Source organism: Leptodactylus fuscus, chromosome 2, assembly GCF_031893055.1.
Source record: "Leptodactylus fuscus isolate aLepFus1 chromosome 2, aLepFus1.hap2, whole genome shotgun sequence".
Taxonomy (NCBI): Eukaryota; Metazoa; Chordata; class Amphibia; order Anura; family Leptodactylidae; genus Leptodactylus; species Leptodactylus fuscus.
In genome coordinates, this window is record NC_134266.1 from 277,085,634 (window position 1) to 277,103,448 (window position 17,815).

Consider the following 17,815-nt stretch of genomic DNA (forward strand, 5'->3'; position numbering starts at 1 on the left):
AACACTTCCTGCCAATAAATTCTAGCATGTTATCTTAAGGTCTCTGGGCCTCATAGCAACCAGAGTGCAACTTAAGTAAAGATGTGACTGAGTACTAAGAGGCCCCTTGACCTTAAAATGACACTGATCTACAAGGACATGGGACAGGAAGTGTTGCCATGGGGACAAAAACAATGTAGCACTGATAAAAGAGTCTGTATCTCATCATGATTTATGTGTTGTGACATTTGTAATAGACACTAAAGGAGCTTCACTACAGATCCTGGCAGGTCTCCTTTAACTAGATCTAGGAGTCTGGAACATCCACCGGTCCAATATATCTGGATCAGAAGATTCTAGAACATTCTTTAATCTTACAATAAGGATCGGAAAATTATAGAATAGTCTTCAATCTGGCGTTCAGTGTAAAACACCTATTAATCGGATATAGTATTAGCCTAGAACATCCACTAATGCGACGGTTCAACAGTCTAGAACATTATCCAATGTTCCAATACAGCAATCTAGAACGTTAAGTAATATGACATTCCATCAGTCTAGAACATTGACTAATCTGAAGATACAGCAGTCTGGAACATCAAGTAATCTAGCAGGAGCGTATCCACTAGTCTCACATTGCAGAAGTCTAGAACACACAATAACCTGGCTTCCCAAAAGTCTAGAACATCTACTAAGCTAGTATTAGAGGACATCCACATTCTAGACCAGCCCAGGCATGTATCATTATGGCTCCACCTATAGTATAATCACCCCCTTTAATACCCCCATATGTATTCTAATGACCCCCACACACACTCAGTAGTCTAATGCCCCCCTCAGTGCCCCCACATGTAATATAACGCCCACCTATAATGCAGTTTGAGTTCCTTCATCAATACTCTGCTCCGAGGACGTCACCTACAGCTCTCCCTGGGCAGGCAGGACAGCGGTTCTATAGGGTGCACTCCCCGAGGTACATGTACTGAAGATTTAGAATAAAAGGTCTAGAACATTGTCTAGTCTATCATTGTAGGGCACCCACTACTCAGGAAGTCCAGAACATTCAGTAATCTGATTTTCTGGCAATCTACAGCATTTACGTACAGAGATTTCCTAATTTAACATTTATGTAGCAGACACTTATACACTCTAGAATAATCCCAGATCTGACATTTCAGCAGTAGAACATTCCAACTATCTAGAACATTTGTCTGGTATTCCAGTAGTTTAGAACATATCAGCCATCACGATAGTCCAGTGATCTAGAACATTCACTAACTTCACATTCTAGGGATCTAGAACATTTACAAGTCGGAGTATCCACTAATTTGGCATTCCAGTAGGTTAGAACTTTCTAGTCATCTAAAACATGCGCTTATCTAAAGTAACAGCAGTCTAAAACATTCCATTATCTAGTATTTCAGCATCCGGAACACTCTATTATCTGCTATCTCAGCTATCTAGAACACTTCTTTGTTCTGAATAATAAAGTATTACATCCCATAGTGTCCCCTGCACACAGTATTATCCCCCATAGTGGCCCTGCACACAGTATTATCCCCCATAGTGGCCCCTGCACACAGTATTATCCCCCCATAGTGGCCCCTGCACACAGTATTATGTCCCATAGTGGCCCCTGCACACAGTATTATCCCCCATAGTGGTCCCTGCACACAGTATTATACCCCATAGTGGCCCCTGCACACAGTATTATGCCCCATAGTGGCCCCTGTACATAGTATTATACCCCATAGTGGCCCCTGCACACAGTATTATACCCCATAGTGGCCCCTGCACACAGTATTATGTCCCATAGTGGCCCCTGCACACAGTATTATGTCCCACAGTGGCCCCTGCAAACAGTATTATGTCCCATAGTGGCCCTGCACACAGTATTATGTCCCATAGTGACCGCTGCACACAGTATTATACCCCATAGTGGCCCCTGCACACAGTATTATGTCCCATAGTGACCCCTGCACACAGTATTATGTCCCATAGTGGCCCCTGCACACAGTATTATCCCCTATAGTGGCCCCTGCACACAGTATTATCCCCCATAGTGGCCCCTGCACACAGTATTATGTCCCATAGTGGCCCCTGCACACAGTATTATGTCCCATAGTGGCCCCTGCACATAGTATTATACCCCATAGTGGCCCCTGCACACAGTATTATCCCCTATAGTGGCCCCTGCACACAGTATTATGCCCCATAGTGGCCCCTGCACACAGTATTATACCCCATAGTGGCCCCTGCACACAGTATTATACCCCATAGTGGCCCCTGCACACAGTATTATGTCCCATAGTGGCCCCTGCACACAGTATTATGTCCCACAGTGGCCCCTGCAAACAGTATTATGTCCCATAGTGGCCCTGCACACAGTATTATGTCCCATAGTGACCGCTGCACACAGTATTATACCCCATAGTGGCCCCTGCACACAGTATTATGTCCCATAGTGACCCCTGCACACAGTATTATGTCCCATAGTGGCCCCTGCACACAGTATTATCCCCCATAGTGGCCCCTGCACACAGTATTATGCCCCATAGTGGCCCCTGAACACAGTATTATGTCCCATAGTGACCCCTGCACACAGTATTATCCCCTATAGTGGCCCCTGAACACAGTATTATGTCCCATAGTGACCCCTGCACACAGTATTATCCCCTATAGTGGCCCCTGCACACAGTATTATGCCCCATAGTGGCCCCTGCACACAGTATTATACCCCACAGTGGCCCCTGCACACAGTATTATCCCCCATAGTGGCCCCTGCACACAGTATTATGCCCCATAGTGGCCCCTGCACACAGTATTGTGGCCCCTGCACACAGTATTATGTCCCATAGTGGCCCCTGCACACAGTATTATGTCCCATAGTGGCCCCTGCACACAGTATTATGCCCCATAGTGGCCCCTGCACACAGTATTATGCCCCATAGTGGCCCCTGCACACAGTATTATGTCCCACAGTGGCCCCTGCACACAGTATTATCCCCCATAGTGGCCCCTGCACACAGTATTATGCCCCATAGTGGCCCCTGCACACAGTATTATGCCCCATAGTGGCCCCTGCACACAGTATTATGTCCCATAGTGGCCCCTGCACACAGTATTATGTCCCATAGTGGCCCCTGCACATAGTATTATACCCCATAGTGGCCCCTGCACACAGTATTATCCCCTATAGTGGCCCCTGCACACAGTATTATGCCCCATAGTGGTCCCTGTACACAGTATTATGCCCCATAGTGGCCCCTGCACACAGTATTATGCCCCATAGTGGCCCCTGCACACAGTATTATGTCCCATAGTGGCCCCTGCACACAGTATTATGTCCCATAGTGGCCCCTGCACATAGTATTATACCCCATAGTGGCCCCTGCACACAGTATTATCCCCTATAGTGGCCCCTGCACACAGTATTATGCCCCATAGTGGCCCCTGCACACAGTATTATGTCCCATAGTAGCCCCTGCACACAGTATTATGTCCCATAGTGGCCCCTGCACACAGTATTATGTCCCATAGTGGCCCCTGCACACAGTATTATGTCCCATAGTGGCCCCTGCACACAGTATTATGTCCCATAGTGGCCCCTGCACACAGTATTATGTCCCATAGTGGCCCCTGCACACAGTATTATCCCCCATAGTGACCCCTGCACACAGTATTATGCCCCATAGTGGCCCCTGCACACAGTATTATCCCTCATAGTGGCCCCTGCACACAGTATTATCCCCCATAGTGGCCCCTGCACACAGTATTATGTCCCATAGTGGCCCCTGCACACAGTATTATCCCCCATAGTGGCCCCTGCACACAGTATTATCCCCCATAGTGGCCCCTGCACACAGTATTATGTCCCATAGTGGCCCCTGCACACAGTATTATGTCCCATAGTGGCCCCTGCACACAGTATTATGTCCCATAGTGGCCCCTGCACACAGTATTATGTCCATAGTGGCCCCTGCACACAGTATTATCCCCCATAGTGGTCCCTGCACACAGTATTATCCCCCATAGTGGCCCCTGCACACAGTATTATACCCCATAGTGGCCCCTGCACACAGTATTATCCCCCATAGTGGCCCCTGCACACAGTATTATCCCCTATAGTGGCCCCTGCACACAGTATTATGCCCCATAGTGGCCCCTGCACACAGTATTATGCCCCATAGTGGCCCCTGCACACAGTATTATGCCCCATAGTGGCCCCTGCACACAGTATTATCCCCCATAGTGACCCCTGCACACAGTATTATGCCCCATAGTGGCCCCTGCACACAGTATTATCCCTCATAGTGGCCCCTGCACACAGTATTATCCCCCATAGTGGCCCCTGCACACAGTATTATGCCCCATAGTGGCCCCTGCACACAGTATTATGTCCCATAGTGGCCCCTGCACACAGTATTATGTCCCATAGTGGCCCCTGCACATAGTATTATGTCCCATATTTGCCGTGTATAAATTACACATAATGACGCAGGCCCGGCTCACATGATGTCTGAGACATCACCAAATAGGCCTGCAGCCTGCTGGAGCCAGGAGAGGTAGGTAACACTGTTTTTTATGTTTCTTCACCTCTCCACTTACCGATCCTGATTCCCGCAGCCGTGAGCAGGAGTTGGGATCGGTAAGTAAATGGAGTTACTCCAGCAGTGAACTGCCCTCATCAGGGGCGCACTGGGCCCCACTGGGCCCCTTAATGCCCCGGGGACATGGAGTTGGGTCCCCTCCTATCCTCATAAAGACGGGGTCGAGCCTAGACTGTCTGGCCATGACTGGATTTAGGGGCGGGGGGCAATGAAATGAAGTGAGGTTAGGCAAGTAACTAGGAGAGAGGGGGTTAATGAGTATGAGGTCTGGCTATACCCCAGTTATGTGACAGACCCCAATAGGATGAAGTGATCTATTCAGAGGATGACACGTGCGAGGCGAAGAATAGAAATCTGGTGAATTCTCTGCTTTCTAGACAGCACACAGCTGCAATATTGCTGGGCAGCCATGTTGGCGATGTGCCAGGGCGGCCGGAGAGAGGGGCATTGTCACTGCCAGGAACATCTGCAGGAGTCTCAAGAGCCACCCAGGAGGAGAACGAGGGACTTATAAGACAGATCAGTGCCCAGGCTGGGGCCGCACGTGCTGCTCAATAGCGCCAAACAGTGCCAGGACGAGCCCGCTATAATGGCTGGCAGTGTAATAAGAAGACATATAGCGGTGGTACAGCCCCCCCCCCCAGTGCAGACTGTGACAGGGCCCCCCAAATACGAAAGGTCATAGAGAACTGCTCATAGGGGACAGGTCCAGTGCAGCGCCACCCCCCCCCCCCATCTCCTATCTATCTATCTATCTATCTCCTATCTATCTATCTATCTATCTATCTATCTATCTATCTATCTCCTATCTATCTATCTATCTATCTATCTATCTCCTATCTATCTATCTATCTATCTATCTATCTATCTATCTATCTCCTATCTATCTATCTATCTATCTATCTCCTATCTATCTATCTATCTATCTATCTATCTATCTATCTATCTATCTCCTATCTATCTATCTATCTATCTATCTATCTCCTATCTATCTATCTATCTATCTATCTATCTCCTATCTATCTATCTATCTATCTATCTATCTATCTCCTATCTATCTATCTATCTATCTATCTATCTATCTATCTATCATCTATCTATCTATCTATCTATCTAAGTCCTATCTATATCCTATCTATCTATCTATCTATCTATCTATCTATCTCCTATCTATCTATCTATCTATCTATCTATCTATCTATCTATCTCCTATCTATCTATCTCCTATCTATTTCCTATCTATCTATCTATCTATCTATCTCCTATCTATCTATCTCCTATCTATCTATCTATCTATCTATCTATCTATCTATCTATCTATCTCCTATCTATCTATCTCCTATCTATCTATCTATCTATCTATCTATCTATCTCCTATCTATCTATCTATCTCCTATCTATCTATCTATCTATCTATCTATCTATCTATCTCCTATCTATCTATCTATCTATCTATCTATCTATCTATCTCCTATCTATCTATCTATCTATCTATCTATCTATCTATCTATCATCTATCTATCTATCTATCTATCTAAGTCCTATCTATATCCTATCTATCTATCTATCTATCTATCTATCTATCTCATATCTATCTATCTATCTATCTCCATCTATAGTATCTATACATTTCGCACTATCCGTGTCTCTCAGATATTATCTCCAGCCATGTAAGGGTTACACTATGGTGTACTTAGGATTTCCGGCACATAGATGAGAGCATTTACTGAGGATAATTACACCTGCGGTACATATGGGCCTCCATATAGGATCATAGAACGTTCTCATCTCCTCACATTATCCGTGCTTCCGTGTAAATGACAACATTATACATTCCAGGAATAAACCATAAGATGAGTCTCACTATGTCACCTCTGACAGGCGGAATACTCCGAGGAAACTCAGGAAAATGTGTCCGTAACTGTCAGGTAATTTACTAGACTAAAAATATCTTCTATCTATCTATCTATCTATCTATCTATCTATCTATCTCCTATCTATCTATCTATCTATCTATCTATCTATCTATCTATATATCTCTCTATCTCTCTATCTATCTATCTATCTATCTATCTATCTATCTATCTATCTCCTATTTATCTATCTATCTATCTCCTATCTATCTATCTATCTCCTATCTATCTGTCTCCTATCTATCTATCTATCTATCTATCTATCTATCTGAATGTTAAATCCGTTCTGTGAAGGCCTCAGTGGTTTGTTAGAAGACACTAGTGAACAAACAGCATCATAAAGACCAAGGAACTCACCAGCCAGCTCAGAGATAAGGTTGTGGAGAAGTGTAAAGCAAGGTCAGGTTATAAGAACATCCCAAGGAGCCTTGTACAATCCTTCATCCAAACAGCCCAATAGACTTGCAGCGAAAGCCGGCTCTACAAAGTATTGACACAGGGGGCTGAAGACTTTTGCACAAAAAGTAAACCTTTGTATCATTTTCCTTCCACTTCACAACTATCTGATACTTTGTGTTGTTATCACTGAAGGTCTCAAGAAAATACATTTAAGGTTGTGGTTGTAACAAAATGTAAGAAAAGTCAAAGGGTGGCAGAGTGACGGACATGTCTGTGGTGGTGACTATAGGGTTAAAATTATAGAGAGGAAGAGGAAGGAGGAGACACAAGGCTGAGCAATGGCCGAATCCTCCTTATACTGAATGATCCCATCACACAGGAAGGAAGGAAGAGAAGAGGAAACACGGCCATTAATAGAAGGGAGGGCGGTCAGGCCAAAAGTGTCAGACCCCAATGTGGGTGACCATTGCAGCCGGCTACATGTTCTGCATAGGTGGGCCTGCTAATACAGGCAGCGGTCTAGGGCCATGGAAGTTTTGGGGGCTCTTCTTGATTCCTGCTCTCTCTATGCAGACAGATTAGGGTTAAACCAGGGCAGGAGCCCCAAGTCTGAGCAGTAGGGCCCCCCAGGGGCCAAACCAGGGTAGTGAGTTTATTGCTGGGTAAGTGTCTGTGTACTGGAAGTGATGCTGGGATCTCCGGTGTAATCCACTGGGAATTCCCATGGACTGGATCCAGTGGAGCGAGCGACTGCCAGAGACAGAGAGAGAAAGAGAGAGAAAGAGACACCTAGAGAGAGAGAGAGAGAGGAGCTGCGAGGTGCTGCCCATCAATGCACAGGTTTATGACTTCTATCAGTTCCTGGGAAAGCTGGGTGACCACCGTTACATTCAGAAGTCTGGGAGAGCTGGGTGACAAGAGCAGTAAAAGCCTCACTGTGGATGACTGTAGTGCTAGCCCCGCCCCCTGGACCCCTCTGCCCCCGTGTCCTGTGTACCCAGGAGGAGCGGCCATGTTGGATCTCCTTGGCCAGCACTCAGCGAGGACCGCGCACATTCCTGCACATAGTAAATAACGCCTTTAAAAGGTCACGGATTATAAATATTTGTACAGGGGTTAACTCCTTCCCTACCGCACTGCTGCTCTGCACTCACCCAGCGCTGGTGGAGTAGACTCCGGGGTCCCCTCTACACTTACCCCAATGGCCTAATAAATCTGTGCCCTCCGCTACAGCCCCAAGAGGGAAACAAGGGGCACGTAGCTGCAGAGAGGCAAGATTTATATGTCCCACAGACCCCCCCTCCATAATAACAGCAGGCAGAGCGCCCCCACTGTCACCTGCAGAAATAACGGCAATGTCACAGGGGCCCAGAAAGTAAAGGGGCCCCATAAACACCTGTAAGGGAATTATTAGTATTTATTTTTCATTCAATGTCATCTAAATAGATAGAAAATTTATAGCATGTCTATAGAACCTTAGCCCTATGATATGTCTACCTGCATCCACCACTAGGGGGAGCCACTGTGTATAGATTCATGAATCCACCACTAGAGGGAGATCACTACATACACATATAGTCACTAAGGGAAGCTCACTATACACAGATATATACAGCCACCACTAGAAGGAGCTCACTACATACAGATTATACAGTCACCACTAGAGGGAGCTCACTACATACAGATTATACAGTCACCACTAGAGGGAGCTCACGGCATACAGATTATACAGCTACCATTAGAGGGAGCTCACTATATACAGATATATACAGTCACCACTAGAGGGAGCTCACGGCATACAGATTATACAGCTACCACTAGAGGGAGCTCACTACATACAGATTATACAGTCACCACTAGAGGGAGGTCACTATATACAGATTATACAGTCACCACTAGGAGGAGCTCAGTACATACAGATTATACAGTCACCACTAGGGGGAGCTCACTACATACAGATTATACAGTCACCACTAGGGGGAGCTCACTACATACAGATTATACAGTCACCACTAGGGGGAGCTCACTACATACAGATTATACAGTCACCACTAGGGGGAGCTCACTACATACAGATTATACAGTCACCACTAGGAGGAGCTCACTGCATACAGATTATACAGTCACCACTAGAGGGAGCTCACTACATACAGATTATACAGTCACCACTAGAGGGAGCTCACTATATACAGATTATACAGTCACCACTAGAGGAAGCTCACTATATACAGATTATACAGTCACCACTAGAGGGAGCTCACTATATACAGATTATACAGTCACCACTAGAGGAAGCTCACTACATACAGATTATACAGTCACCACTAGGAGGAGCTCACTACATACAGATTATACAGTCACCACTAGGAGGAGCTCAGTACATACAGATTATACAGTCACCACTAGGGGAGCTCACTACATACAGATATATACAGTCACCACTAGAGGGAGCTCACTACATACAGATATATACAGTCACCACTAGGGGGAGCTCACTACATACAGATTATACAGTCACCACTAGAGGGAGCTCACTACATACAGATTATACAGCCTCGACTAGAGGGTGCTCACTATACATAGATATATACATCTTTCAGTAAACTCTTTGGGAGCTGTACAGTATAAATACAGTGAGCTCCCCCTAGTGGTGGCTGTATGCAGACAGAATTGTATGATTAGATATCTAGATAAAGGAGCCCCACAAGGCTTTCTTGTACTGCCCTCTGGAGTATGGAGCTATTAGATTTTAGACTCCCTTTCTCCTGTGCTCAGTGTCGCCCTCTGGTGTATAGTAACCTGCTAAGACCATCCTATAATAACCACAGCAGGAGCAAATCCTAACAGATCGTTACCCAAAGGTTTAAGTTTCCCCACAATTCTCCACTGGTCCCTGGACCTAGCGAATACCTAAGGGGGAGCTCTGGCTGGTTATAGGCCAGTGATGTATGAAAAATTTCAGGGAGCGGCGGGATAGTGAACGTTGTCTTCGCTGCAGCCTCAGATCTGTTTCCTCTCAGCTGAGCTGTCCAGAAAGGAAATAGTTAAAGGTCAGTGTTACGAGAGGTCACTCCAAGATGGAACAGAAGAAATGTCCATAAAAAGAGAAAATAAAGGGAAACTCCACCCATAAAAAGCCATTATGGTTTCTGTCGATCTGACTACGGATCCCTGACATATCCAGCAGCGGGAAGGAGGTTGTCAGATAATAAATAAAGAGTCTATGGAAAGTGGAGTGACCCCATATACATCCCCAGTGTCCCCACACCTCTCCTGTATTAGTAGAGATCAGGAAGGTGTCAGAGACGTGGCCAATATTATTATCCAGTACTGATGACATCACCACTCCCTGTATATACTGTATACATAAGGATAAGATCACACCTGCGTCAGAAATCAGTGGAAAGAGAATTCCTGCACGGCCGACTGCTCTGAGCCCCACTCAGTATGAAAAGGGCAGAGCCCATGATAGTCAGTCGGGGCAAACCCAGAAAGACATCAGTGACATCAATCTCTTCTGTCCTAATAGTTTGTTACAATCTAAGGCGGAGGTCACACTGGTGTTATGTCACCCAGAGACACCGTCCCCATTATGCTGAGAATATATAGAGGAAAAGTCCTGCAAGCAAAACATGTCTCTCTGTCGGATCAGGTGGAAACCTGGCGGAGCCCATTATAGACCCAAACAGACCCGAAGAATGGAAACCCGAACACCGGTGTGAGCCTAGAGCAAGAGTGACAGAAAGTGTATCAATTATTAGTCCAAGCAGGATACAATGATAATAAACCTTCAGCTGTGACTGTATCATTGTGTACATACATTACATTACTTATCCTGTATTATACTCCAGAGCTGCGCTCACTATTCTGCTGGTGCAGTCACTGTGTATATACATTACATTACTTATCCTGTATTATTCTCCAGAGCTGCGCTCACTATTCTGCTGGTACAGTCACTGTGTACATACATTACATTACTTATCCTGTATTATACTCCAGAGCTGCGCGCACTATTCTGCTGGTACAGTCACTGTGTACATACATTACATTACTTATCCTGTATTATACTCCAGAGCTGCGCTCACTATTCTGCTGGTGCAGTCACTGTGTACATACATTACATTACTTATCCTGTATTATACTCCAGAGCTGCGCTCACTATTCTGCTGGTACAGTCACTGTGTACATACATTACATTACTTATCCTGTATTATTCTCCAGAGCTGCGCTCACTATTCTGCTGGTGCAGTCACTGTGTATATACATTACATTACTTATCCTGTATTATTCTCCAGAGCTGCGCTCACTATTCTGCTGGTACAGTCACTGTGTACATACATTACATTACTTATCCTGTATTATACTCCAGAGCTGCGCTCACTATTCTGCTGGTGCAGTCACTGTGTACATACATTACTTATCCTGTATTATACTCCAGAGCTGCGCTCACTATTCTGCTGGTACAGTCACTGTGTACATACATTACATTACTTATCCTGTATTATACTCCAGAGCTGCGCTCACTATTCTGCTGGTGCAGTCACTGTGTACATACATTACATTACTTATCCTGTATTATACTCCAGAGCTGCGCTCACTATTCTGCTGGTGCAGTCACTGTGTACATACATTACATTACTTATCCTGTATTATACTCCAGAGCTGCGCTCACTATTCTGCTGGTACGGTCACTGTGTACATACATGACATTACCTATCCTGTATTATACTCCAGAGCTGCGCTCACTATTCTGCTGGTACAGTCACTGTGTACATACATTAAATTACTTATCCTGTATTATACTCCAGAGCTGCGCTCACTATTCTGCTGGTACAGTCACTGTGTACATACATTACATTACTTATCCTGTATTATACTCCAGAGCTGCGCTCTCTATTCTGCTGGTGCAGTCACTGTGTACATACATTACATTACTTATCCTGTATTATACTCCAGAGCTGCGCTCACTATTCTGCTGGTACAGTCACTGTGTACATACATTACATTACTTATCCTGTATTATACTCCAGAGCTGTGCTCACTATTCTGGTGCAGTCACTGTGTACATACATTACATTACTTATCCTGTATTATACTCCAGAGCTGCGCTCACTATTCTGCTGGTGCAGTCACTGTGTACATACATTACATTACTTATCCTGTATTATACTGCAGAGCCGCGCTCACTATTCTTCTGGTGCAGTCACTGTGTACATACATTACATTACTGATCCCGTATTATACCCCAGAGCTGCGCTCACTATTCTGCTGGTACAGTCACTGTGTACATACATTACATTACTTATCCTGTATTATACTCCAGAGCTGCGCTCACTATTCTGCTGGTGCGGTCACTGTGTACATACATTACATTACTTATCCTGTATTATACTCCAGAGCTGCGCTCACTATTCTGCTGCTGCGGTCACTGTGTACATACATTACATTACTTATCCTGTATTATACTCCAGAGCTGTGCTCACTATTCTGCTGGTGCAGTCACTGTGTACATACATTACATTACTTATCCTGTATTATACTCCAGAGCTGCGCTCACTATTCTGCTGGTGCAGTCACTGTGTACATACATTACATTACTTATCCTGTATTATACTCCAGAGCTGCGCTCACTATTCTGCTGGTGCAGTCACTGTGTACATACATTACATTACTTATCCTGTATTATACTCCAGAGCTGCGCTCACTATTCTGCTGGTACAGTCACTGTGTACATACATTACATTACTTATCCTGTATTATATTCCAGAGCTGCGCTCACTATTCTGCTGGTACAGTCACTGTGTACATACATTACATTACTTATCCTGTATTATACTCCAGAGCTGCGCTCACTATTCTGCTGGTACAGTCACTGTGTACATACATTACATTACTTATCCTGTATTATACTCCAGAGCTGCGTTCACTATTCTGCTGGTGAAGTCACTGTGTACATACATTACATTACTTATCCTGTATTATACTCCAGAGCTGCACTCACAATTCTGCTGGTACAGTCACTGTGTACATACATTACATTACTTATCCTGTATTATACTCCAGAGCTGCGCTCATTATACTGCTGGTACAGTCACTCTGTACATACATTACATTACTTATCCTGTATTATACTCCAGAGCTGCGCTCACTATTCTGCTGGTGCAGTCACTGTGTACATACATTACATTACTTATCCTGTATTATACTGCAGAGCCGCGCACACTATTCTGCTGGTGCAGTCACTGTGTACATACATTACATTACTTATCCTGTATTATACTCCAGAGCTGCGCTCACTATTCTGCTGGTGCAGTCACTGTGTACATACATTACATTACTTATCCTGTATTATACTCCAGAGCTGCGCTCACTATTCTGCTGGTACAGTCACTGTGTACATACATTACATTACTTATCCTGTATTATACTCCAGAGCTGCGCTCACTATTCTGCTGGTGCAGTCACTGTGTACATACATTACATTACTTATCCTGTATTATACTCCAGAGCTGCGCTCACTATTCTGCTGGTACAGTCACTGTGTACATACATTACATTACTTATCCGGTATTATACTCCAGAGCTGCGCTCACTATTCTGCTGGTACAGTCACTGTGTACATACATTACATTACTTATCCTGTATTATATTCCAGAGCTGCGCTCACTATTCTGCTGGTACAGTCACTGTGTACATACATTACATTACTTATCCTGTATTATACTCCAGAGCTGCGCTCACTATTCTGCTGGTACAGTCACTGTGTACATACATTACATTACTTATCCTGTATTATACTCCAGAGCTGCGTTCACTATTCTGCTGGTGAAGTCACTGTGTACATACATTACATTACTTATCCTGTATTATACTCCAGAGCTGCACTCACAATTCTGCTGGTACAGTCACTGTGTACATACATTACATTACTTATCCTGTATTATACTCCAGAGCTGCGCTCATTATACTGCTGGTACAGTCACTCTGTACATACATTACATTACTTATCCTGTATTATACTCCAGAGCTGCGCTCACTATCCTGCTGGTACAGTCACTGTGTACATACATTACATTACTTATCCTGTATTATACTGCAGAGCCGCGCTCACTATTCTGCTGGTGCAGTCACTGTGTACATACATTACATTACTTATCCTGTATTATACTCCAGAGCTGCGCTCTCTATTCTGCTGGTGCAGTCACTGTGTACATACATTACATTACTTATCCTGTATTATACTCCAGAGCTGCGCTCACTATTCTGCTGGTACAGTCACTGTGTACATACATTACATTACTTATCCTGTATTATACTCCAGAGCTGCGCTCACTATTCTGCTGGTACAGTCACTCTGTACATACATTACATTACTTATCCTGTATTATACTGCAGAGCCGCGCTCACTATTCTGCTGGTGCAGTCACTGTGTACATACATTACATTACTTATCCTGTATTATACTCCAGAGCTGCGCTCACTATTCTGCTGGTACAGTCACTGTGTACATACATTACATTACTTATCCTGTATTATACTCCAGAGCTGCGCTCACTATTCTGCTGGTACAGTCACTGTGTACATACATTACATTACTTATCCTGTATTATACTCCAGAGCTGCGCTCACTATTCTGCTGGTGCAGTCTCTGTGTACATACATTACATTACTTATCCTGTATTATACTCCAGAGCTGCGCTCACTATTCTGATTTCAGCTCTGAAGCCATTGTCAGTGCGGCCAGGTTACCAGCGCTCCTATCTAGTGATATAATGGCCGGTGCTTGGTAACTATCTCAGCTCAGCTACATCTGTCCGTTGCTCCCTGTTATGTCAGCGCACCGCTATGATGTCTCTTCCCTCCATGTATTTGGGGCTGGCGCTTCTAGTCTATGTCTTATGAGTCAGGGGTACGCAGTGAGCTCGGGGGGTAACAGTGAGCAGCAGAGCTGAGGCTGCAGGGCGCACAGATTTTTATACATTCCCGTCCCTTAATGTTTGGTTACATAATGTGACATTGTATCCATGAGAACAGCGGAGAACACTCCGGACTGCTACACTGTAACAAACACCACCCCCTCCCCCGTAACAGATTACATAATAGTCAGGGCGGACGATGGAGAGCAGAGCATCACGACTAGTCCCGCGTCCCCCGCTAGCCCTGCCGCCACCGCTCAGACGGATGAATTGAAATTGGGGTACAGATCCCCTAAATTACTCTATACACTGACAAGCTTGGGGTTAACCCTGTACGGGATGACTAATGATTGTATATGGAGGCCTCAGGAGCAGAATACGTCACGGCTTGGCGCCGCCCTGCTGGGAGTCCTCAGTAGTGACCCCGGAGGAACTTGCAATTCCTTCAGATACATTGTAACAATCCAACAATGGCGGCGAATCTGCGAGAGGACGAGTTTCCTGATGGCGGTCTATGGCTGAAATATCTGGACCACGTGGACACAGATACGGCCCCCTGCCCCGAGCACTGTGACCCCTCTGCCCCCCCAGGAGGGTGTTAGCCTAATTTATAGCGCCGAGATGCCACTTTAGGATTCTGGCGGACACGGGGAAGCTCAGGACCGCCCCGACTTCCTCAGATTCTCCTAAACCCAAAATCTCAGCTCCTGTCTCCTGGGTTGTGAGGACGCCTGGGGGGGGGGGGGGTCTGTAACGAAGGGGCTTAACCCTTAAAATGCCAAGGCAGCCCCCACCCCCCTTTCTATCACTCAGTACATGGCTGCAGGTGCAAAGAGGAACAAAGTCCATTAACCCCTTCCTGAAAATCCAATGGTCGTCCTAGTACCGGGAGCAATCATTAAAGGGGCACCGAGTGGACGCAGATTAACCCCGTCATCACCAGGGCCGGGGCCAACACAGGCGATGCCTCAAATTCCCCTTTTGAGACACCTTCGGGCCGTAAGACGGATTTAACCCTTTAGGCACCAGAGCACAGGACCAAAGGCGATCTGGAATGGAAAGGCTCCTAAGAGGAACAAAGTCTATTAACCCCTTCCTGGTCCACAACTTGGTCAGGTGATGGTACCATGGACCAGATACAGCCCATTAACCCTTTGCCCTCCATGCCTTGATCACATACAGCGTCCTGAGGAAGTATCGGGCATTGTGGGCACCATTCCAGCGGGTACCGGGGACCTACCATCACATAAAGAGTTAAAAGGTCCATTAACCTCTTCCCGTCCATATCTTATTTATAAGACCACTGGCCGTGCTGCTAAGGGGATGTGACGCTGGTGCACCCTGACCCTCTGGCTCTAGCGACAGACCTAACCCTTTCTATGCCAGCCTACATCAGGTGCCGGTGACCTCTCATTCCTCAGTGATCAGCGTCTTTCCCCTTTCAACTTTGCAAAACTGTCCCCCTCGAAAAAGCAAGGTTCATTAACCCCATCACATCCACGCCCTGATAATAGGAGGAATGCACGGGATATGGTGCCGGGGAAGTAAGTGGTTGCACAGTCTGTGGCTCCAGCAATGGATTTCTCTCAATAAACCCCTGGGAGCGGGGGATCCCTCATCGCTTAGAAAGCCAAGGAGCAGCAAGATCCATTAACTCCTTCATTCCAAGGAAACGTTACCATAAGACCTACCTGGTTCCTTTGTCGCCCATCGCCAGGCTCTTGTCGGGATGGACGGTGGGATGAGGGTCAGGTGCCAGGTGAAGCGATGCCAGGATCTGCTCAGGACGACTCCACCGCCGATCTCTCCTCTGTCAGAGCAGGCTGGATGGAGAATGGCTTTTGTTTTGCAAGCAGAGCAGCTGCAAATAAAGCGATCCGTCCCCTCTCGGTGTGCGGCCGGACGTAAATCCTGATGCGATTAGAGGGAGGGCAAACACGAAATGTGAGAGGGCGAGCAGGAATTAGGATTATTATTCTGATTGTGCCATCAAACAGCTTGTTCTCTCTCTCCCCTCCAGCCCTGCTGTCTGTGGGCTGTACAAGCTGACAGCTCTAGATCCACCCTCACTGCAGCGCCACTGCTTCCTGCTCTGTGCACTGGATGGACTGACGGCGACAGCGCTGCTCAGCCAGGAGCACAAGAACGGACAGCACCCCAATAACATGCAAATAACTTCCATCAGGTGAAACCTATCTGCATATTATATCCCAGAATTCCTAGCAAAGCATGCATGGCCTATAAGTCTCCATATACCTGTAACGGTAGAGTCACCCATATATACCTAATAGCACGAGTATAGAGGCTGCTATAGGGATGGCATAGGTACAGGGTCACCCACTCTGCATCTATAGGGAACCAGGGGGAATCCCTTCCTAATCCTCTGATGCAAGAACAATTGATTGGTGAAAGGATCAACTGACGTCACTGCAAGGAGCGCGCAAAGCCACAGCTGCATAATACAAGTCATCCCATACCTGGAAGGGGGAGTCCAGGATCAGCTTCTCCCTGGGCAAGTGCAGCTCCTATAGGTACCCCATGTACTCCAACTATGGGCGCAGATACCTTACTGATATTAGGAGAAGGAAAATTCCCTGGAAACAAAAGCGAAGAAAAGATCGAACTGAACAACTGAAAAATCCCCCCGTACAGAAGAATTGACTGCAAGATTTCCATAAACGGTTGAGAAATACAACAACAACATACCAGATACAAATGAGCTTTATTAGCATTACCAAACAATAACACATTTGGTGTTGCCAGAGATAAAAAAAAAAAGGAGGTTAGGGGTGGTGGAGGGGGGTGGGTACGGGGTCTGTGGGAGGGGGTATGAGTGTCCTAAGGGTCTCGTCGTTCTTAGTTTGGGGCATTTGGGTATGTGGTAAACAGGTGATGGGGGAGCGCTTAGTGGTGTTCGGGTGGTGGGTAGGGGGTTTAATAGTCTAGGGGGGGTGGGGGGTTTGATAGTCCATAAATGTTCAAATATGCATCATATAAT

General features: G+C 45.8%; 1 protein-coding gene across 4 annotated transcripts in view; it reads right to left on the minus strand.

Annotated features, from left to right (window-relative positions):
- The window catches only part of LOC142196119 (beta-arrestin-1), a 125,179-nt gene extending 108,280 nt beyond the window's left edge, over nucleotides 1–16,899 (minus strand). For 3 of the 4 annotated variants that reach the window (XM_075266345.1, XM_075266343.1, XM_075266341.1), the window contains exon 1: nucleotides 16,509–16,899. In XM_075266345.1, the coding sequence (XP_075122446.1) occupies nucleotides 16,509–16,528 (20 nt within the window). In that variant the 5' untranslated portion in view covers nucleotides 16,529–16,899. The remainder of the gene's footprint in view (nucleotides 1–16,508) is intronic. The other variant, XM_075266344.1, reaches the window with a different exon arrangement.
- Between the last annotated feature and the right edge of the window lie 916 nt (nucleotides 16,900–17,815).